This window comes from Myotis myotis, unplaced genomic scaffold (assembly GCF_014108235.1).
Source record: "Myotis myotis isolate mMyoMyo1 unplaced genomic scaffold, mMyoMyo1.p scaffold_m19_p_10, whole genome shotgun sequence".
NCBI classification, from domain to species: Eukaryota; Metazoa; Chordata; class Mammalia; order Chiroptera; family Vespertilionidae; genus Myotis; species Myotis myotis.
Genome location: NW_023416314.1, coordinates 2040619 through 2063180, shown reverse-complemented (window position 1 = coordinate 2063180; position 22562 = coordinate 2040619). Strand labels below are relative to the sequence as shown.

The 22562-nt window shown below is 49.9% G+C and overlaps 1 protein-coding gene and 1 pseudogene across 8 annotated transcripts in view; one reads left to right on the top strand and one right to left on the bottom strand.

Moving 5' to 3' along the window:
• The window catches only part of CEP164 (centrosomal protein 164), a 73184-nt gene that overhangs the window by 1147 nt on the left and 49475 nt on the right, over positions 1-22562 (top strand). For 5 of the 8 annotated variants that reach the window (XM_036324193.1, XM_036324191.1, XM_036324189.1 and 2 more), the window contains exons 2-3: positions 7491-7592; positions 12646-12757. In XM_036324193.1, the coding sequence (XP_036180086.1) occupies positions 7511-7592; positions 12646-12757 (194 nt within the window). In that variant the 5' untranslated portion in view covers positions 7491-7510. Of the gene's footprint in view, positions 1-7490; positions 7593-12645; positions 12758-22562 lie in introns of those variants that run through there. The other 3 variants (XM_036324196.1, XM_036324192.1, XM_036324188.1) reach the window with 1 other exon arrangement.
• On the bottom strand, positions 13922-14324 carry LOC118664259 (annotated as a pseudogene).

Genomic DNA, 22562 nt, shown 5'->3' with positions numbered 1-22562 from the left:
ACAGGATACTGGCTTAAGTGCTCTGACTTCCCACCTCGCTCTCCCTCACTTGGTGTAGACGTCAAGCCCAGTAATTCTCCTAATTACCAGAGAATCTGGCCCTTCCTTCCCGTTCTCACAGCCACCACTTGAGTTCACAGTTTCTTGCCTGTGCTTTCAGGGTCACTTCCTCCGTGGACCCTCGGCCTCTGTTCTTGCCCTCCTCGAATCAGTGCTTACTACACAGCCGCCCTCCTTCCTCCCACCGTCCCTTGCGCTCTGGTCAGGCCGGAGTGGTTCGGGCTCAGGCTTTGGAATCGCGTGCATGTGGGTGTGCACATGTTTTGCTGTGCCTTTTACTAGGTGTGCCCCCTTGGACAAATTGTGTTTTATTTAAACCAGTGGTTCCCCACCTAAGCATCTCTAAAATCCTGATGTCCCCCCGTGACATACAATTCTTATTATTCAAAAAGTGAGCTCCTATTCACGTGCAGGAAGCCTAAAAGGCCATTAACTTGGTCTAAACAAGCTTCCAAAGAACATGACCTCCATGAGAGAGAAAAATCAAAGAACGAAAGGACAGTTGAAGTACTGAGGAAGACATCACTAAGAAATTGTTAAGAAAATAATAATATGAAGTGACATGAAAAAATAGCAAATAAAGTTTCAAAACATAATAGAGAACTAAAATGCATAAATATGTCACAGTATATTAATAAGACTGTATATGAAGCCCCTAGAACCATAAGAAATGCAAAAAATTCACCGTTAATAACTCATTCTCGAATTGCTCCCCTTAACAATCAAATTGCCCCCCTGTGGGGCATGTGCCCCATTGGGAACCACTCATTTAAACCTTGCTGAGACTCAGCTTCCTTATTTGAAAAATGGGGACAATACTCTCTTCCTAGGATAAGGTGAGATGATGTATGTAAGCATTAGCGCAGTTCTTGGAATGTAGGCAGGGTTCAGTGATTGTAAACTTTTGTTGTCACAATGAATTCTCTGCCCCCGTGTTCTTTCCTGCCCTGCCTTTGTGCACGCTGCTGCTGCCATACGTTCCCCTGCTCCCTCTCCTGGGCAGCTGCCGCTTATCCTGCAACCACCACTTCCATGGGCCTCATCTCCAGAGTAAGCTTAGTTGCCCTTTTGTGTCCCATTGTATTTTGTTACGTCCCTTAATGTGCTTAACATTTTACATGATCATGTGTAACCAGGTTGGTAGCCCTGACTGAGCACGGAGCTTGACCCAGGTTGGTGTTCAGAAGCTGGTTATTTAATGTCCGAATGGTTTTTTGTTGTTGTTGTTAATCCTCACCCGAGGATACTTTCCATTGATTCTTAGGGAGAGAGAGGGAGAGACAGAGAGAAACACTGATGTGAGAGAAACACATCGATTGGTTGCCTCCTGCACACGCCACGACCAGGGCCCAGGCTGGGGAGGAGCCTGTAACCGAGGTATGTGCCCTTGACTGGAATGGAACCTGGGACCCTTTGGTCCACAGGCTGACACTCTATCCCAGTGATGGCGAACCTTTTGAGCTCGGCGTGTCAGCATTTTGAAAAACCCTAACTTAACTCTGGTGCCGTGTCACATATAGAAAATTTTTGATATTTGCAACCATAGTAAAACAAAGACTTATATTTTTGATATTTATTTTATATATTTAAATGCCATTTAACAAAGAAAAATCAACCAAAAAAATGAGTTCGCATGTCACCTCTGACACGTGTGTCATAGGTTCGCCATCACTGCTCTATCCATTAAGCCAAACTGGCTAGGGCTAACTGGTCTTAATTGATACTCCCTCGTACTGGGTTTGTCTTCTGGAACAATGTAAAATAAGGCCTTTAGGAATGTGAATTGTACAAAATAGATCCAAGACATGGAAGCATGTTACGGACTAACGAATCTCAGAGGGAAGGGGGAGGGCATGAAGAGATTAACCAAAGATCTTATATGCATATATGCATAACCCATGAACATAGACATTAATGCTGTGAAGGCCTGGGGTGGGGACGAGAGCGGGGAGGAGGGGTCAGTGGGGGGAAAAGAGGGATATTTGTAATACCTTCAACAATAAAATTTTTTTTTTAAATACATTTTATTGATTTTTTACAGAGAGGAAGAGAGAGGGATAGAGAGTTAGAAACATCGATGAGAGATGTGAGAGACAAACATCGATCAGCTGCCTCCTGCACACCTCCTACTGGGGATGTGCCCGCAACCAAGGTACATGCCCTTGACTGGAATCGAACCTGGGACCTTTCAGTCCACAGGCTGACGCTCTATCCACTGAGCCAAACCGGTTAGGGCTAAAAAAATTTTAAAGAAGTGAATTTGTAATAACAACAACAACTGACAATTACTGAGATCTTAATATATTTTAAGTATTTTACATGTACTGAATCATATCTCTCCAACCCTTTGAGATAGATATTGTTATTATCCCCATTTTACAGATGAGGAAACTGAGGCAACTTGCCAGGTGGTAAGTGGTAGAGCTGAGATTAAATCCAAGAATGTCCTAAGACCTGTTCTTATTGCCACTGCATAATCAACTCTGTGTCTTCTGCTTCTCCCCAAAGCCTTCTCCAGTAATTTACTCCCCCCTGTGGTGAACTTTCTTTAAAATTGTGCAAGCAGGTCGGAATAAATATGCAGGAACTGTAATCGTGAGTGTGCGTGTGCGTGTGTGTATGTGTGTGTGTGCACGTGTGCGTGCTTTGTTAGTGTTCAGATGTACAAACTGTTGGCCATGCTTACAAATCAACAGCATTAGGAAGTTAACCAATGCCCAGGGGTGGGGAGTATACGTGCAATGAATGGAGGCTTAGTCTAGAGTAGAGAAGCCTGGGGTGCTCTCTAGGTCCAAAGGGCAGAACAGGCAAATGAGAGGAAACTTCCTAGGAAGTGATTTTTGGCTTAATATGGGCAAGACCTTTTCATAGTTAATCCTATATAATAAAAAGCTAATATGCAAATTGTCTCCTCGACCAAGAATTCAACCAGGGCGCAGGGCTGGCTGGCCAACCACCCACGGTCCCTCCCCCCAGCCAGCCCAGCCTGATTGGCCCTGATCAGGGTGGGCTGGCTGGACCCCACCTGTGCACGAATTTGTGCACTGTGCCTCTAGTCCAGTCGTGGGCAAACTACGGCCCGCGGGCCGGATCCGGCCCGTTTGAAATGAATAAAACTAAAAAAAAAAAAAAAGACCGTACCCTTTTATGTAATGATGTTTACTTTGAATTTATATTAGTTCACACAAACACTCCATCCATGCTTTTGTTCTGGCCCTCCGGTCCAGTTTAAGAACCCATTGTGGCCCTCGAGTCAAAAAGTTTGCCCACCCCTGCTCTAGTCCTATACACTATAATAAAAGCCTAATATGCTAAGTGTCCGACTGTTCGTTCAACCGTTCGACCAGTTGCTATGACGCGCACTGTCCACCAGCAGGCAGACGCTCCAACTGGTAGATTAGCTTGCTGCTGGGGTCTGGCCAATCAGGACTGGGCGAGACGGGCCGGACTCTCCCTGGAGCCCTCCCGCAGTCCCTCCCCAGCCCCGATTGTGCACCAGTGGGGTCCCTTGGCCTGGCTTGCACCCTCTTGCAATCCAGGACCCCTCAGGGGATGTTGGACTGCCAGTTTCGGCCCGATCCCCGCAGGCCAGGCTGAGTGATCCCACCAGTGCACAAATCTGTACACTGGGCCTCTATTCTTCTATATATATAAAAGCCTAAATGACTGTTCCGCTGGTAGCTATGACACACTCTGACCACCAGGGGACAGAGGCTCAATGCACAGGCATGGAAACATGGAACAGACTGATGAATCTCAGAGGGAAGGGGGTGGGGGGAGGGTGGGAAGAGATTAACCAAAGATCGTATATGCATACTAGAGGCATATTATTCTTAATATTTTATGAGAAGTATCTCATTTCATCCTCAGCCTTTTGATATTATCATGAGTTTCCATTATACACATGAGGTGAAGGGCCTTGCCTAATTTGCCTAAGTTCATACAGCCAGTAAGGAGAGAGCTGAATTCAGGTGTTTCTGGCCCTGAAGCCGGTCCTTGGACCACTGTGCTGTCTGTCACTTACAGCATAGAGAGGAAGATTTTGGCATGGGAGAAGTAGTTAGACCAAAGGTCTTATAGGTTTTTTGACTCTGAGATTCCTTGGCTCTATGTTAGTGGTTTATAGCAGACAGAGCTCCTACAGTTTATATACCTTATTTTGGGCTTGGTCAGAAATGCAGAGGAGGGAGGAGGCATGGCTCTCATAAGTTTGTGGTTAACAGGGAGGGGAACATATTCCCATGAACAAAGTAATATTAGGAGTAATATGCCTATGAACACATGAAAACTGTCCTTACTGCTGAGGAGGTTATGTGTTCATGGGAGTAGCTGAGGTTAGCCAGGGAGGGCTGCCTGGAGGAGGTACATGAGCCACTTTTTTTTCTTCTAGATTCTAGGATTGGCAGGAGATGGATGAGTGCGATTGGATGACCCCTCCCTGTGATTGTTATGGCCCATAGAGGGTCTCGGGCCTGGCGGCAAGTAGATCTCATCACATCTCATCTGGCCTGTTGCTGAGTGCTACGAGAGTGCATTATTGATGGTTCTGAAGCCATGTAGGCTGCTGTGATCGACAGTCTCAGACTTGGAAGGAAATGTTAGGACATGTGCCATGTACTTGCAGTAGCAGATCTCAGGCTGCTATCTTAGACATCTCATCTTCCCTGTTACCCCTGGAGTCCAGGTTATCACGATCTCTCACCTACACTAGCTCACCGTTTCTTATTAATCTCTCTGCAGCCACTTGGATTTTCTCCCTTTTGATCTGGCTTCCATTCCGTCTGCATTCCCAGTGGCTGCCAGAGTGATCTTTCAAAAGGTATATCTAAAAAAAACGTTTCCTCCTGGCTTTCTTATTATGAAGGCCAACTTCTTGGCATGGCGTGGCTTCCACCCATGTCCCCAGCAGCGTCGGCAGCCATGCTGCTTCTTGCTTGGTGTGATTTCCTGTTGCAGGGCCTTTGCACGTGCTGCTGCTTCTGTGGGAACACCTTTTCCACTTTGTCCAGTGAATACGTACCTTCAGTCCTCAGCATAGGCTAACGTCAGGCTCTTTTCCTCCAAAGCTCGACCTCGTTTGTAATTGTACATTTATCTGTGACTTTGGGATGTTTGTCACCCTCCTTCTTGAGGCCATAGACAAGGGGAGTAGCAGCAGAACGGCTTTTCTCACCATTACATCTCTAGTGCACAGCCATAAGTAAACGCAGCTCCTTGCATAGTGCTCGCATGAGTAAATGGCCTCTGGTAGCCGTTAAATGAATATGGTTTCTCTCCCGCCACCTCCCTCAGTCCGATAGTTCCTGCTCTTTTGGCCCTGTCCCTGCCCACTCTTTATTGGAGCTAGGCAAGGTGAGGAAAGAAGGTAGAATATAACCCACACTTTTAAAAAAATTTTCTGGCAGGTTCGTTTGACAGGTAAGTGATCCATGAGTTCAGATTTCCAGGACCTTTCCGACATTTAAATAGCTTAACATGGATAACTATGTCCATAGCTAATTAGGCACTTCGCTGCAAGGACAGATTGCATCTGCTGTGCTTTCTAGAGATGGGATGTGTCCAGGGGTGGTACCATTTCTCAGATGCAGGATTTGTCTGAGTAGCTGACACAAGGCCTGTATAGATCACCGCCTGCTGGAGTGACTAATTCTCAGCCTGATGTTCAGGCCGCCCTTGGTTCCTCCCTCCCAGAGATCTTCCCTCTCCCTCTCCTCCCAACCCCGAGGATTAGATCCTTAAGCCCCAGACAGTGGCCATGTGCGCTGCTCTTGGTCTTTCTGGCTCTGCCTTTGCAGAGTCCGTGTGTGTCGAGTCTGGAGCGCGAGGTCCGCAAGGCGTCCTTGGGTTCCTGTGGCAGAGGCCATATTCCCGCGGGGCCCATGCCTGCAGAGGGAGAAGATGCTGCTTCATCAGCCTGCCTTCCTGCCATGCTGCTCCATGGTGCCGTGGGAGCGAGAGGTGGCAGAGATTGCTCCCTGTGCGTCCTGAGGCCAGACACCTCTCCTGTCCATTCCTCAGCTGTCAGGCTGCAGAGGGGGCCTCGGTAACGGCCCCTCATGGGTCCCATGCCGTGGATCAGGGTCCCTCTCTGGGAATCTTGGAGCAGATTCAGAAGGACCAGGCCTGGCCGTTTCCTGGCATGCGGTGCAGGCTGCTCCCAGCCCCGTGCACACAGCTTTTCCTGCTCCCAGGGGTGTCCTGCTCACTCCTCTGCGACAGTGGCAGCGCTGGAGAGGTCAGGACCTGCTCCTCAGACTGCTGTTGGTTGCAGCTGTGGCTGGCGCCTCCTCAGGGGGGGACAGTCAGGGCTGCGGCAGCTACTCTACAGGGCGCTTGTCTCTGTGTTACTGGGCGTCAGCGTAGGTGCTGCCGTCCGGGAGGATGGCCTGGCCTTGGAGTCCAAGGTGGTTACAGGGACAGGAAAGGAGCAGTTCCAGAATGGCACCAGCTTGTCCGTTGGAGAATTTGGCACCGTCCCGCCCCCAAAGCTAGAAACCGTGGATTCCAGTTGGACTCCTTTCCCCCTTTCCTCTCATCCTAGTCCTGTTAACATCAACGCAGCCCTCACATCTGTTCCTCTCCATTCCCGCTGCTTCTGCCCTCGTTCAGGCCCCTCACCTGGATGGCAGCCGCCTCAGTGGTTTCTGGAGCCCAGTCTCCTTTCTCTAATCCAGCCCTGCCACTCCTGCCAGGGCTGTCACCCTAAAGAAAGGCCACCGTGTCACTTTCTGTCACTGAAGCCCGCAGGGACCCTGCCTCCTTTGCTACGGGGCAGAGTCAAGGCTCTTATACACGGTCTACCCAGCTTTCCACCGCTGCCCCCGCCGCACTGGTGCAGCCCCCGTGGCTGGTGCCCAGCTCCAGAGCCGGCCTGTGCGTGGTGCTCCCGCACCTGACACAGCTCTCCACTCTCCTCCAGTGCTCAGAGCAGGCGTGCTTTCCCTCCGCCCGGCACTGCTATTGAGGTTGAGTGCACTAGCTTCACTAGAGGGTGAGCTCCCCGAGGCACTGTTGGGTGTAAATAGGGGCCTTGTTGAGACGGTGTGACCATGGGGGGCTGCTGGTGCTGGCGGGTGTGTGTGGGGCTGTGTGCGTGTGTGCTGTTGGTTATTTTGATCACTAGGGTTTTCCAGCCGGGGCTACTGTGCTATTCGTTCTTTCTCCATTTGAGGGGTAGGAAGCCAACCTCTTGAGTCGGGTTCTCAGATCTTTTGTGGTCACCGAGGGTCCAGCAAGCCCGGGGGAGATGTGTCTCAGGAAACTTTCCCGGGCACAGAGCCGGGAGGCCCGGGTTCCCCCAGCGTCTGGCACATTCCCAGCGAGGTTGGCTTGCAGGGTCTGGTTGGACCTAGGGGCCCCATGACGCAGCTCTGACTGTCTCATCTAAGCTGGACACTCATTCTCTCTTTGCGGGGGTCTCTGGGGTCTAGGCCTGGAGCCCAGACCAGCCATGGCTGGAAGACCCATCCGCATAGGAGACCAGCTGGTCCTGGAGGAAGACTATGATGAGACCTACATCCCCAGTGAGCAAGGTAAGAGGCCTGGCATGTGCTGCAATAGTTCTTCCAGGGCAGGAATCAGCTCTGACTTAATTTCATTCTTCTGAGGCAAAGAGGGTATATACACAGGGCTGCTCAGTCTGTTTGGCTTAGAACAGGGTTGGTAAACTATAGCCCATAGGCCTAATCCGGTCTGTTGCTTGCTTTAAAAAAAATTTTTTTTTACTTTAAAGATATTTTTATTGATTTGAGAGAGGAAGGGAGAGGGAGAGAGAGAGAGGGGAATATCAATGATGAGCATGACTGGCCTGGCTCAGTGTTGAGCGTCGACCTATGAACTAGGATATCAAGGTTTGATTCCCGGTCAGGGCATATGCCCTAGTTGCGGGCTCGGTCCCCACTGTGGGGCTTGCAGGAGACAGCCAATCAGTGATTCTCTCTCATCATTGATGTTTCTGTCTCTTTCTCCCTCTCCTTTCCTCTCTGAAATCAATAAAACAAAAACCAAAAAAACACAAAAAATCTCCTTTAATAAAAAAAAATCAATGATGAGAGAGAATCTTTGATCGGCTGCTTCCTGCACTTTCTGCACGCCCCGTACTGGGGCTCATGCCCTGACCAGGAACTGAACCATGACCTCCTGGTTCATAGGTTGATGCTTAACCACTGAGCCATGCTGGCTGGGCCTGTTGCTTGTCCATGTATAATCTGTGGCTGCTTTCCTGCTGCAAGGGCATTGTTGAGAAGTTGTGACAGAAAGCATGTGACCCACAAGCCTAAAATATTCACCGTCTGACCCTTTACAGAAAAAGTGTGCCAACCTTGGATTAGACCAGTGGTTAGTTTTAAATGAAAATACAGTAGGGGGTATTATGAGATGCAGTGTGTGCTGAGGCCAGGGAAACCCAATTTCTTAAGAACAAACTAAAGCCGTGTTTTTCTTTAAACAACAGCAATAACATTAATATTGATGAAAACAAAATTCTATGTGCCATTCTCTGTAGTAAGAACTCTCTATATACTTGCTCATAGTAAGTCGTGGGTTAGGAACTTTCATTATTTCCATTTTAAAATTGAAGAAGCCAAGTCGCAGAAAGGTTAAGTGACTTCTCTGCAGTCACACAGTTCTACTCAGTGAACTGGGAATCCATGCCCAGTGTCCCCTCTCATCCACGCCATGGTGACTGCACAGGAGGCACTCCAAACCGGCTGTGAAATCAGTGACTCCAGTGGCCCCTTGGCTGCCGCATTCCAGCTGGGCCTTTGAAAAAGTTCTTTTGTTTCCTAATCCCCAGGTATGTCACCCTCCAAACTCTCCACCGAGGTGACCCATATTGCGAGGCCTCTCTGGCCAGGGTTGGTGTCAGCTCAAGCACTGCTGCCCCTGGAGCATTGATTTGTTCTTCCTGGGGCTCTGGTGACGTACTCCGTGGTTACCTCATGTACCTTTTTTTCCTTCTCGGTGAGATAGCCCCTAACTCAGTCCCTGTGCCTCCTGTATTCCTCCAGCTCTCTGGCAAGAGAGCATTTCTAAATGTTTGAAAACATTTTTTTTAAATTTGATTTTGAGAGAGAGAGAGGAAGGGAGGGAGGGAGGGAAGGGAGCAGAGAGAGAGAGAGAGAGAGAGAGAGAGAGAGAAAGAAACATTGATTGTGAGAAACATTGATTGGTTGATTCCTTCACATGCCCTGACCATCCGACCAGAGTGACCCCGCAACCTAGGCATGGGCCCTGACTGGGAATCAAGCTGCCACCTTTGATGCATGGGGTGTCGCACCAGCCCGCTGACACACAGGCCAGGGCTCTAAATTCATGATTCCAAAAGAGCACAACAGGAGTGTTAGCGTTCGCAGCATAACGCACAGCTGAAGAGACACCTCCTTCACGGGAGAGGCTCAGTGGGTGGGAGGAGGCTGCCTGCTCATCATCCCGCCCCCTCACCGCCTCGGATCCAGCCTCTGCTCCTGTGGCTCTGGGGCACCTCTCCCCACAGTGCTTCTCCCCGCCGCACCTCTCCCGCAGCACCTTGCCCCGCGGCACCTCTCCCCGCAACACCGCTCCCCCCAACACCTCTCCCCGCAGCACCTCTCCCCACAACACCTCTCCCCGCAGCACCTCTCCCCTCTCCCCGCGGCACCTCTCCCCACAACACCTCTCCCCGAAACACCTCTCCCCGCAACACCTCTCCCCACAACACCTCCCCCACAGCACCTCCCCCCGCAGCACCTCTCCCCACACTGCTCCCCACAACACCTCTCCCCACAACACCTCTCCCCGCACCACCTCTCCCCACAACACCTCTCCCCGCACCACCTCTCCCCGCACCACCTCTCCCCGCACCACCTCTCCCCACAACACCTCTCCCCGCACCACCTCTCCCCACAACACCTCTCCCCGCACCACCTCTCCCCACAACACCTCTCCCCACAACACCTCTCCCCGCACCACCTCTCCCCGCAACACCTCTCCCCATAACACCTCTCCCCGCACCACCTCTCCCCGCACCACCTCTCCCCGCAACACCTCTCCCCACAACACCTCTCCCCGCACCACCTCTCCCCGCACCACCTCTCCCCACAACACCTCTCCCCACAGAACCGTTCCCCACGGCACCTCTCCCCACGGCACCTCTCCCCACACCACCTCTCCCCACAGAACCGTTCCCCACAGCACCTCTCCCCACAACACCTCTCCCCACAGCACCGTTCCCCACAGCACCTCTCCCCACAGCACCTCTCCCCACAACACCTCTCCCCACAGCACCTCTCCCCGCACCACCTCTCCCCACACCTCTCCCCACAACACCTCTCCCCACACCTCTCCCCACGGCACCTCTCCCCACACCTCTCCCCGCAACACCTCTCCCCACGGCACCTCTCCCCACAACACCTCTCCCCACACCTCCTCTCCCCACAACACCTCTCCCCACAACACCTCTCCCACAACACCTCTCCCCACAGCACCTCTCCCCACACCTCTCCCCACGGCACCTCTCCCCACAACACCTCTCCCCACAACACCTCTCCCCACAACACCTCTCCCCGCGGCACCTCTCCCCACGGCACCTCTCCCCACGGCACCTCTCCCCACACCTCTCCCCGCGGCACCTCTCCCCACGGCACCTCTCCCCACAACACCTCTCCCCGCGGCACCTCTCCCCACGGCACCTCTCCCCACGGCACCTCTCCCCACACCTCTCCCCACGGCACCTCTCCCCACGGCACCTCTCCCCACGGCACCTCTCCCCACAACACCTCTCCCCACAGCACCTCTCCCCACAGCACCTCTCCCCACGGCACCTCTCCCCACGGCACCTCTCCCCACAACACCTCTCCCCACAACACCTCTCCCCACAACACCTCTCCCCACAACACCTCTCCCCACAGCACCTCTCCCCACAGCACCTCTCCCCACGGCACCTCTCCCCACAGCACCTCTCCCCACAGCACCTCTCCCCACACCTCTCCCCACGGCACCTCTCCCCACAACACCTCTCCCCGCAACACCTCTCCCCACAACACCTCTCCCCGCGGCACCTCTCCCCACGGCACCTCTCCCCACGGCACCTCTCCCCACGGCACCTCTCCCCACACCTCTCCCCGCGGCACCTCTCCCCACAACACCTCTCCCCACAACACCTCTCCCCACGGCACCTCTCCCCACGGCACCTCTCCCCACAACACCTCTCCCTACACCTCTCCCCGCGGCACCTCTCCCCACAACACCTCTCCCCACAACACCTCTCCCCACGGCACCTCTCCCCACGGCACCTCTCCCCACAACACCTCTCCCCACACCTCTCCCCACGGCACCTCTCCCCACACCACCTCTCCCCGCACCACCTCTCCCCGCAGCACCTGCCACCTGCTTGTACTCAGTCGTGTATTGGTCAGGTCTCCAAGGGGCTCATTCGCTGGTCCTTTTTCAGTCCAGGCCTGTGTGAGTGGTGAGGACTTTTGCATTAAGGTTTTGCAGGTTTGGTAGAGCTTGGGTCCTGGGAAGGCTGCCCTGGTTCAGGATGGTCTGGTTGTTCTTCTTGAGCCCACACTGAAGTTCTGGTCTTATTTTCTTTGCCTTTAACGTGGCTTCAGATTATATTCCTGGAGTATGGTAACAGCATGCCTGGATTCAGATGACCCTTTATAACTGTAACTTAAGAAAATCACATATTTATTATGTAGAACTAATAACTGCTCCCTGAAGGGAATTGGAAAGTAAAGGCAGAGTGGAAAAGTTTGGGGAGAAACCCTGCTTTTCTTTTTCTGACCTCCATGCTTCCGACACCAGCTCCCTGGGGTTTCCCCTCCCAGCCATCTCCCTGGCAGCGGGATGTCCCGCTGTCCGTCCAGTCCTGACACTGTCTGCCTGGGGTTAGGGTCAGCCCCGCAGGTCAAGGCTCATTCCCACAAGACTCCCCCCCCCCAACACCAGACACTAATCCAAAGTTCCCAGGGGTCCCGGTTCTGTGGGTATGTCAGCTGTACACCGACCACAGTTCCCACCACCCTGTCCTCAGGTTTAATGACTTGCCAGAACAGGTCACAAAACTCAGGGAAACACTTATGTGTGCAGTTTGTTATATAATAAAGGGTATGGTAACGGGTGTGGTGGACAGCCAGATGAAGAGAGACACGGAGAGCTCTGGGAGGGTCCCCAGTGCGGGAGCGCTGTCCCGTGGAGTTGGGGTGTGCCGTCTTCCTGGCACGTGCGTGGTTCCTGGGAGCTCTGGCTGGGGATTTTTATGGAGCCTTCATCATGTAGACATGATCCATGAACTCATGTCCTATCCCTCTCCCCTCTCTGGAGAATGGGGGTGAGCCTCAGAGTTCCAAGCTTCTAATCATGGCTTGGCCTCTGGTGACCAGCCCCATCCAGGGCCACTAGAGTCTAGCCAGAGTCTCCTCATTGGGCAGAAGAGCTCCTAGGACTCGGGAGATTGCAAGGGTTTTAGAAGCTGTTTCACGACCTGGGGGCAGAGACCAGCATATATATTTCTTATTATTTCACACGTGATTGTGACTTGCTTTTCTTTTCACCCACCTCTCCACCTCTCTTACTTTTCTACCCTCCTGCTTCTCCTTGCAGAAATCTTTGAATTTGCCAGAGAGATAGGTATTGATCCCATCAAGGAGCCGGAGCTGATGTGGCTGGCCCGGGAGGGCATTGTGGCCCCCCTGCCTCATCAGTGGAAGCCATGGTAAGTGAGCACGCTGTGGCCCAGAGGTGCCACCAGAGGCGGAGGAGCCTGGCATTGGAGGTCAGCGCTCACCAGCCGCCTTCCATAGCCTGTCCTGCCCCGAGGACAGGGGAAGCAATGGGCCACTCCTCCGCTGGGCAGCCTGATGCCGGGGCCGGGGCATAGGCTGACTTGATGGTCCCGTTTGTAGAATAACGGTTTCTGAGCTGTGGCCCTGTCAGCTCCTTGAGCCCAGCATCGTGCGGGTACACAGCCGTGTCTGTTGCTCCTTGCAGACCGACGTGGAGACCCGTCAGCATGTCCACGTGGTGCTGGTGCTGCGAGGTCTGCACTGAGGCTCAGGCCGGCAGGGGTCTCACCTCCCTTGGCAGCCCATCCCCACATTTGAGTGGTGTCTTCAGGAACACGCTCATGTTCACGGGATCATTCATATTTTCGGGTGCAGCTCTTCGGATAGTGAGGAGCAGAGACTCAGGGTGCCTCGGGGGAGCAGGTGGAGGGTGCGGAAACAGACTGGCCGCTCTCCTGAGGCTGTGCCCTCCCCGCTCTCTGCCGACCTGTTTCTGCTCTGCAGGTCCCCTCTGCCCTGCAGTGCACAGGGCTCCCCCCAGGCTGCCTCCCCAAGTGGGTGCCCTACCTTTACTTCCTGCGGCAGCGCGGGATTGCCCTACGCTTGTCCTGCCCTGTCCCCAGGTGGCTGAGGGGTCCTCGCTGATGCTGGGCTTGTGTGAGGGTTAATCATTCTGCTCTTTCTCTTTTTTTAAAAATATATTTTTTATTGACTTCAGAGAGGAAGAGAGAGGGAGAGAGAGATAGAAACATCAGTGATGAGAGAGACTCATGGATCGGCTGCCTCCTGCACGCCCCCTACTGGGGGCCGAGCCACAACCTGGGCCTGTGCCCTTGGCCGGAATCGAGCCCAGGACCCTTCAGTCCGCAGGACCACGCTCTATCCACTGAGCCACACCAGCCAGGGCCGTCCTGTTCTTATCCATCCGTTTAATGTGTTGGCTTCAGAATGACTATAATGTCAGCCTCGCTCATCTCCGCTGAAGAATCAGAACCCTTTAGCTTCTTACCTGGCAGTCTCCTATCCTCTGGATCTTTTTAGTGGCCTTTCTTTTGACTTCTCCAGCTTCCTGACGTCTTTCTTTTTCCTTTTTTTACATTTTTCCAACAAGTATTTGTTATTAGTTAAGCCATGATTCAGGATCCTAGGGTGGGATGTACCCAGGCCCCCCTTCACGTCCCTGGGAGAAGGATGGAGGATGCCCAGTTCAGATCTTCCCAGGAAACGTGCCTTCTGCCCGGCGGTCATCCCAGGCCGAAACCCAGGATAAGGGGCACAGGGACTTGTACGCACACCGGTACCATTCACACACGGAGGCACCACCCCCTTCAGCAGTCATTGCCTTCTCACAGCGGTGGAAGTCCAGTAGTTCTGCCAACAGTTCCTGGTCTGGTTCTGGTTGGGGAAGCGGCTGTCAAAAGGAGCAGTCGGTAGTTCTTGATTTTGGTCTGGATGCCTTCTGCCATGTTGCTGATTCCTAAAGACGCCCCTGAAGCCGCTCGCAGCTCAGTGTGACCTCAGCAAAGAGCACCTGACATCTTTCTTGTAGTTAGTCCTTCAGCACCGCACACTGTATTCCAGGAGCTGGGGACTCATGGTCGTGTTTGTAGAATAACGGTTTCTGTTTTGTTTCCAATATCCACCCTGATATTCACAGTTGCCTTATCTAATAGCTTCTATTTTCTTTTTTCTCTCTGTTTTTAACTTTGTATGTATCTATGTTTTGCTTTTGGATATTTTTTTTAATGAAAAGCTATAAGAGAAATAGAATCAGTATAACAGCACCTTCATGTACACATATGTAATAAATAAATGGCTGCAGTGATGTTGAAGAAAGGTGGATGGAAGGAAGGAAACTGACACTGTTTAAGGGCCAGCTGTGTGCCAGGTGTGTGTCAGCTGCCTTCACACACCTGCTAGAGTTGGTAGCACTCCCTTGTCCTGTGAGGACAGTACGAAGTGTTTCTCACTTTTAAAAATAACAAAAGTCACTAAAACTTAACATCTATGTGTCCTCTTTGATCCTTGCTCCCAATCCCAAGAGTGACTTGGTGAATTCCTCCCAGACCTTTACAACAGACAGAGCCCCCACTCCCCCCGTTTTGTGTTTTAGACGTACGTGCTGTACTGTACACTGCTCTTCTGTGTCCGAGTGTGAGAGTCCCCCTCAGCCTCTTGCCCCTGTGAGCTTTTCCACGCAGAGATGGATCATAACGAAAAAATCCTCATTTACTTAACCGCTTGTACTGAAGGATGTTTAGACTTCTTTCCAAATTGACTGTTTTGCATGGGTCTGTTTCTGGGTTGTTTGCTATCTTCCATTTAGTTCTTTGTCTGCCTTTATGCCAGTGTCATGTAGCTTTATTAGAAATATTGAAATTGTTTAGGGTAAATATGCCAAATTTGTCCTCCATTTTCAAAGTTATAGGTTCTTTGCATTTCCATATGAATTTTAGAATCAGGTTGCCATTTTGTAAAAAAAAAATCACTTTAGGATTTGATTGGGTTTGCATTGAATCTGTAAATCGATTTTGGGGGAATTGACATCTAAAACAAGATTGCGTCTTCCAACCCATTGAGTCTATTTAGTTTTCCTTTAATAACACCAAGATAGGTTTTTTAGTATAATTCTTGCCCACATTTTGTTAGATTTATTCCTAAAGAGTTCATATTTTTGATGTTTCTGTAAATGGCATCTTTAAGATTTTAATTTCCAAGTTGCTGTCATACAGAATTAAAGTTGGTTTTTGTATATTGATTTTGCAAACTTACTAAATTTACTTATGTCAGTTCTAATAGCTTTTTTGTAGATTCCATGGGACTTTCTACATAGATGACCACGTCTTTTGGGAATAAAGACATTTTTACTTCTTCCTTTCCAATCTGGACACTTTTTTAATATCTACTTCTTGTCTTACTGTGCTGACTAGAGCCTCTAGTACAGCTGAGTGGAAGTGGCGACAACGGACCTTTCTGCCTTGTTCATTAGGGAAAGCGGGCAGCCTTTCACCGGGCGTGTGATGTTGGTATTTGTTGTGGTCAGTACCCTTGGTCAGGATGAGGACGTTTCCTCTATTCCTAGCTTGCTGAGAGTTTAAATCAGAAATGGATATTGGATTTTATAAAATGCTTTTTTCTGCCTTGTATTGATAGGATCATAGGAGTTTTCTATTTTGGTCTATTAATTATATTGATTGATTTTTCAGATGTTCAACTGACCTTACATTCCTGGGATAAAGTCTGCTTGGTACATAAATATATGTTAGTTGATTTGGTTTTCTGAAATTTTGTTAAATATCATTGCTCCAAAATAATAGTTTGAAGGGAATGAGGTAGACAGAGTTTGGGTATATTTTATTACTGATTTCCAATTTTATTTATTCATTATAGTCTTTGTTATAAGTTGAGATTTCTTTTGTGGCTCAGTAAGTGATCCTATTTATGTAAATTTTCTGTGTGTGCTTGATAGAAATGTCATCTCTCATTTTTGGATACAGGGTTCTAGACATGTCCTTCATATATATCAAGCATGCTAAGTGTGTTTATATCTTCCTATGTCTTCATGCATTTTTGTCTGGTGTCACTCTTGAAAGATAGTTTCATTGGATATAGAATTGTTTGTTGAATATGAACAACCCTTTGACAATATTATGCACCATCATCTTCTGGCTTCTGATTTTTCGAATAACACATCTTTATTTGGTCTAATTTGTTGTTCCTTTGTAGGCAATCATGTTTTTACATGGTTGTTTTCATTGGTTTTTTTTAACTTTGGTGTTCTGTGATTCACGACAGTGTACCTAAGTATGGATATACTTTTAATTACCATGTTCAGGATTGGGAGTGCTCTCTTACTCTGAGGGCTCATGCCTCTCTTCAATTTTGGGATATTCTCAACCATATCACTTTTCTGGAACTCTTACTAGAAGTATATTGGACCTTTCTTTTTATCCTCTGTGTCTCTTCTGTCTCATATTTTATTTTTTGATGAAGCCTGAAAATGGCTAGTCTGTTTTTTCAATGTAAATTCTTTATTGTCTGCAGTATTACATGTATCTCCTTTTCCCACCATTGACCTCTCCCCAGCCGCTCCCACTCCCCATCTGTTTCATATTTTAAAGATTATTTATATCTTGCATGCTGCATTCTGGATAATTTCCTTTGGCATGTTTTTAATTCACTATTTGTTTCTTTTTCTATGTTAAATTTATTGTTTCAACTACCTGTTTTTTTTAAAATTTTAATTTAATTTAATTGTTGACAGTATTACAAATGTCTTTCATTTTCTCCCTTTTTGCCTCCCTCCACCCTATCTACTTGTTTTTTAAAAAATATAATGATTTGCTCTAGCCCGTTTAGCTCAGTGGATAGAGTGGATAGAGCCTGCTGACTGAAGGATCCCAGGTTCGATTCCAGTCAAGTTCGTGTACCTTGTTTGCAGGCTCCTCCCTGGCCCAGGCTCTGGTCGGGCCTCATGCAGGAGGCAGCTAATCGATGTGTTTCTCTCACATTGATGTTTCTCTCTGTCTCTCTCTTCCACTCTCTCTAAAAAAAGAAAAATCAATGGAAAAATATCCTCGGGTGAGGATTAAAAAAATATATATATATCCTAAGTAATAAAGATGTAATATGCAAATGGTGTTATGCCGTGAAGTGTAACAACCGAACGCATAACGACCGGATCACGGATCAGCAGGGGGGTGGGGCAGTGAGCTACAGTGGGTGGAGGAGAGCTACAGGAGCGGGTAGGGCAGCAAGCTTTCGGGGGGCAGAGGGAGCTACAGGAGGGCGGGGCAGCGGGCAGAGAGCTATAGAAGGGCGGCAGCGAGCTACTAGCTACAAGCAGTCGGCGGAGAGCTACAGGAGGGGGCAGGGCAGCAAGCTATGAGAGGGGGCGGGGGTGAGGGGGAGTAGGGGGAGCTACAGGAGGGTGGGGCAGTGGGTAGAGAGCTACTGGAGGGCTGCAGTGAGCTACTGGTGAGCTACTGGCACACGGGTTTGTGCGCAGGACTAATATATATATATATATATACCCTATCTAATAAAAGAGAAACATGGTAATTAGCGTACGACCGCTACCCTTCCCATTGGCTAATCAGGGTGATGTGCAAATTTACTGCCAGCCAAGATGGCGGCCAGCAGCCAGGCAGCTTAAACTGAACATGAGGCTTGCTTGCTTCAGTGACGGAGGACTGCAACGTTCCCCACCTGCCTTGCCGGCCTCTGAGCTTGCAGTTTAAGAAACATTGTAACAAATATAGAAGCTAAACAAAACCCCAGTAACCAGCTTTCAGCCGCCGGGATCTCAGAGCTGGAGTTATACATTGTTTCGATTATAGAACCCAAACAAACCAGATACCTGCTTTCAGCAGCTGAAGCCTCAGAGCTGGAGCCAGAGCTAAAGCTGGCCCAGAAGAAAAAAAGGAGCAGTTGGGAGCTTCAGTCCCAGCCTGAAAACAGCCCTCAGCCCCTCACTCAGACCGGTCAGGCACCCCAGTGGGGACCCCCACCCTGAAGGGTGTGTGACCAGCTGCAAACAGCCATCATCCCCTCATCCAGGCTGGCCAGGCACCCCAGTGGGGACCCCCACCCTGATCCAGGGCACCCTTCAGGGCAAACCAACCAGCCCGCACCCATGCACCAGGCCTCTATCCTATATAGTAAAAGGGTAATATGCCTCCCAGCACCGGGATCAGCGTGACAGCGGGCAGCGCCCAAACCCCCTGATCGCCCTGCAGCTCTGTGTGTGACAGGGGGCGGGGCCACAATCTCCCTATCGGCCGTGCTCTGTGCCTGATAGGAGGGAGCTCCCCAACCCCCTGATCGCCCTGCGGCTCTGTGTGTGACAGGGTGCGGCACCCAAACCCCCCCACCCTACGGGCCCTGCTCTGTGTGTGACGGGGTAGAGCCATAACCTCCCCATCGGCCCTGCCCTGAGTGTGACAGTGGTGGCGCCCCAACCCCCTGATCGGCCCTGCTCTGTGGGTGATAGAGGGCGGCGCCCCAACCCCCTGATCCGCCCTGCTCTGTGTGTGACAGGGGGCGGTGCCCCAACTCCCCTATCGGCCCTACTCTGTGAGTGACAGGGGGGAGCTCCTCAACCCCCTGATGAGCCCTGCTCTATGCGTGACAGGGGTGAGCTCCCCAACTCCCTGATGGGCTCTGCTCTGTGCGTGACAAGGGGTGGCGCCGCAACCTCCCCATTGACCCTGCCTTGAGTGTGACAGGGGGTGGTGCCCCAACCCCCCAATCGGCCCTACCCTGAGCGTGACTGAGGGTGGCATCGCAACCTCCTAATCCGCCCTGCTCTGTGCATGACAGGGGGCGGTGCCCCAACTCCCCAATCGGCCCTGCTCTGAGCCTGACCAGGGGCTGCTCCTAGGGATTAGGCTTGCCCTCTGCCACCTGGGAGCAGGCCTAAGCCAGCAGGTTGTTATCTCCTGAGGGGTCCCAGACTGCGAGAGGGCACAGGCCGGGCTGAGGGACGCCCCCCTCCCCCCTGAGTGCACAAATTTTTGTGCACCGGGCCTCTAGTATATATATAATATTCTACCAATTTCTGTAAGTTCTCTTCTGTCTTATTTTCAATATGTCCGGGTGTGATTTTTTTAAAAAAAAATATTTTTATTGATTGTTTTACAGAGAAAAAGGGAGTGGGATAGAGAGTTAGAAACATCGATGAGAGAGAAGCATCAATCAGCTGCCTCCTGCACACTCCCTACTGGACACTCCCTACAACCAAGGTACATGCCCTTGACCGGAATCGAACCTGGGACCCTTCAGTCCCAAACTGGTTAGGGCTGGGTGTGATTTTTAGAATTGTGTTCTTTCATTGTGGGTTCTACTCCTTTTTCCCTCCTACAGTAATTGTAAATGTAGTTCTTCCGTCTTCTTTCATTGTTCTCGGGAGCCAAGGCTTTTGATGTGCTGCTGTTTCTCTTCATTCTGTCACAGCCTTTCTGTCGGACGAGCTGTTTGTTCCGTGGTTTGTGATCATTTGTTGTGCACTTTGTGAGCTCACCTTCTGTGGGTCACTTTCTGTAAGCGTCTCATCCCTAGTTGCCGAGTGGCTTTATTGTGGCTTCTGTCCACGGTTTCTCAGTGGTGTAGGACTGCATTTTTGTACCAATTTCCTGACTTTGGGTTTCCTTAACACATCTTGGCCTCTATACCTACATGTGTCTTGGGGTTTCAGTTATCCATGAAATGTTATTGCCTGCTAGAACCTGGAGTGGGTACATGCTTTGTGGTCTCCATGGCTCTCGGGGTTACTTTATTCACGGAGGGAGCATTCTAAAGGCCCACAGATAAATGCAGGCTTCTCATTTCCAGTTTCTAAACTCATGGAGGCCAAAGGCTGCATTTTGTGTCCCTAAATTGATATTAAAATGCAAGTTCCCAAGCCTGTGCCCAGGTCCGGTCCCAGCCTCAACCTGCCATGTGGTGCACTTCTCACTCGGAGCTCCCGTTTCCTTCTGTGTCTGGCATGTGCGATTTTCTCCTTCTGTCTGGCAGAGTTGGAAACTTTTTTTGTCATATTATTTTATTGTTGTAATTGTTGTTTTATATTATTCTAGTATTTATTCATGTTGGCATGGGGTGAGGATAGGGCAGATGTTTTCTTCATTCAGTTAAGTATATTGCCCGAAGTTTTTTATGTGTTTCTTTAGAAATAATTTCTAGAATTTTAATTGTTGTGTGAAAATATGTGCAGAATTTATTTTTATTTATTTATTTTTTAATCCTCACCTGAGGATATTTTTCCATTGATTTTTAGAGAAAGTGGAAGAGAGAGGGAAAGACAGAGAGAATTATCTGTTGAGAGAAACACATTGATTGATTGCCTCCTGCACGAGCCCCAAGCAGGGCCCGGGCTGGGGCGGACCTGCAACCAAGTACGTGCCCTTGACTGGAATCGAACCCGGGACCCTTCGGTCTGCAGGCCAATGCTCTATCCACTGAACCAAACCGGCTAGGGCAAGATGTGCAGAATTTAAATATTGTTAGTTATTATTTAATTATAATTAAATTAATTAAATTATTTTTTAATCCCACCAATAGCACATATGATTGTTCATTTAAAAATATTATAAAAAATTATCTATGTAAAAAATTGTCAGTCTGAAGGCAAGAAATTACACCTGATTGTTTTAATTTGTATTTCCCAAGTTGTTCATAGAGTTGAGTTGGCCGTCAGTTGGCCAAGGTTTGTCTTTTGTGATTTGTTTGTTTATATCCTTTGCCTTTTTGTCTATTGTGTTGTTTATCTCTTTATTTTTGTTAAGCAGGAGGAGCTCTTTGATACTCTGGGGCATTAATTTTATACTACTGTTTCTCCTAGCTTCTTTTTTATTGTTATTACTTTATTATTATTATTTTTTTCTTTTTGTATTTTATTTATTTATTTATTTATTTTCTCTTAGCTTCTTGTCTGTTAATTGTCTTTATGCTTTCTTGTGCACTGAAGAACAAGGCAGAAATGTCCATTGTCATCACTTCTGTGCAGTTGTGCTCGAGGTCCTACAGTTGTAAGTTACAGAATATTTTTAAATAGCAAAATTTATTGCTTTAACCATTTTTGGATATACAGGTCGGTGTCATTAAGTACATTCACAGTATTGTGCGACCATCACCACCACCCATCTCCAGGACTTTTATCTTCCTAAACTGAAACTCTGTCTCCACTAAATAAAACTGCTCACCACCCCCCCCCCCCACCCCCCTCAGCTCCTGGTTACCTCTGGTCTACTTTCTGTCTCTATGACCTTGTCTATTCTAGGTACTTCACATAAGTGGGTTCATGTAACGCCTGTCCTTTTGTGAATGGCTTATTTTACTTAGCGTAGATCCTGCAGGGCTCATCCATGTGGGAGCATTCTTCAGGATTTAGTTCCTTTTAAAGACTGAATAATATCCTCTGTGTGTGTGTACAGCATCTTGTTTACCCATTTGTTTGTCAGTGGATATTTGGGTTGTTTCCACCTGCGGCTATTATATTGTGCACTCGGTGGGGGGTGGAGGGGGGGTCCCTCAGCCCAGCCGGTGCCCTCTCGCAGTCTGGGACCCCTCAGGGGATGACCACTTGCTGGCTTAGGCCCGCTCCCCGGGGGATTGGGCCTAAGATGGCAATCAGACATCCCTCTGGCAGCCCGGCAGCCCTCGGGGGATGGCCACTTGCCAGCGGGGAGCAGGCCTAAGCTGCAGTCGGACATCCTTAGCACTGCTGAGGAGGCAGGAGAGGCTCCCACCAACACCGCTGTACTGGCAGCCATCAGCCTGGCTTGTGGCTGAACAGAGCTCCTCCCATGTGAGAGCGACCTGACCACCAGAGGGCAGCTCCTGCATTGAGCGTCTGTCCCCTGGTGGTCAGTGTGTGTCATAGTGACCAGTCATTCCCAGTCTTTCTGCTGTTAGGGTCAGTTTGCATATTACCCTTTTACTATATAGGATAGAGGCCTGGTGCACGGATGGAGGCCGGCTGGTTTACCCTGAAGGGTGTCCCAGATCAGGGTGGGGGTCCCACTTGGGTGCCTGGACAGCCTGGATGAGGGGCTGATGGCTGTTTGCAGCTGGTCGCACCCCCTTCAGGGTGGGGGTCCCCACTGGGGTGCCTGGCCAGTCTGGGTGAGGGGCTGAGGGCCGTTTTCAGACCACGCTGGCGGGTGACTGAAGCTCCCAACCTCTCCTTTTTTTCTTTTTTCTTTTTTTTTTTTTAAATATATTTTATTGATTTTT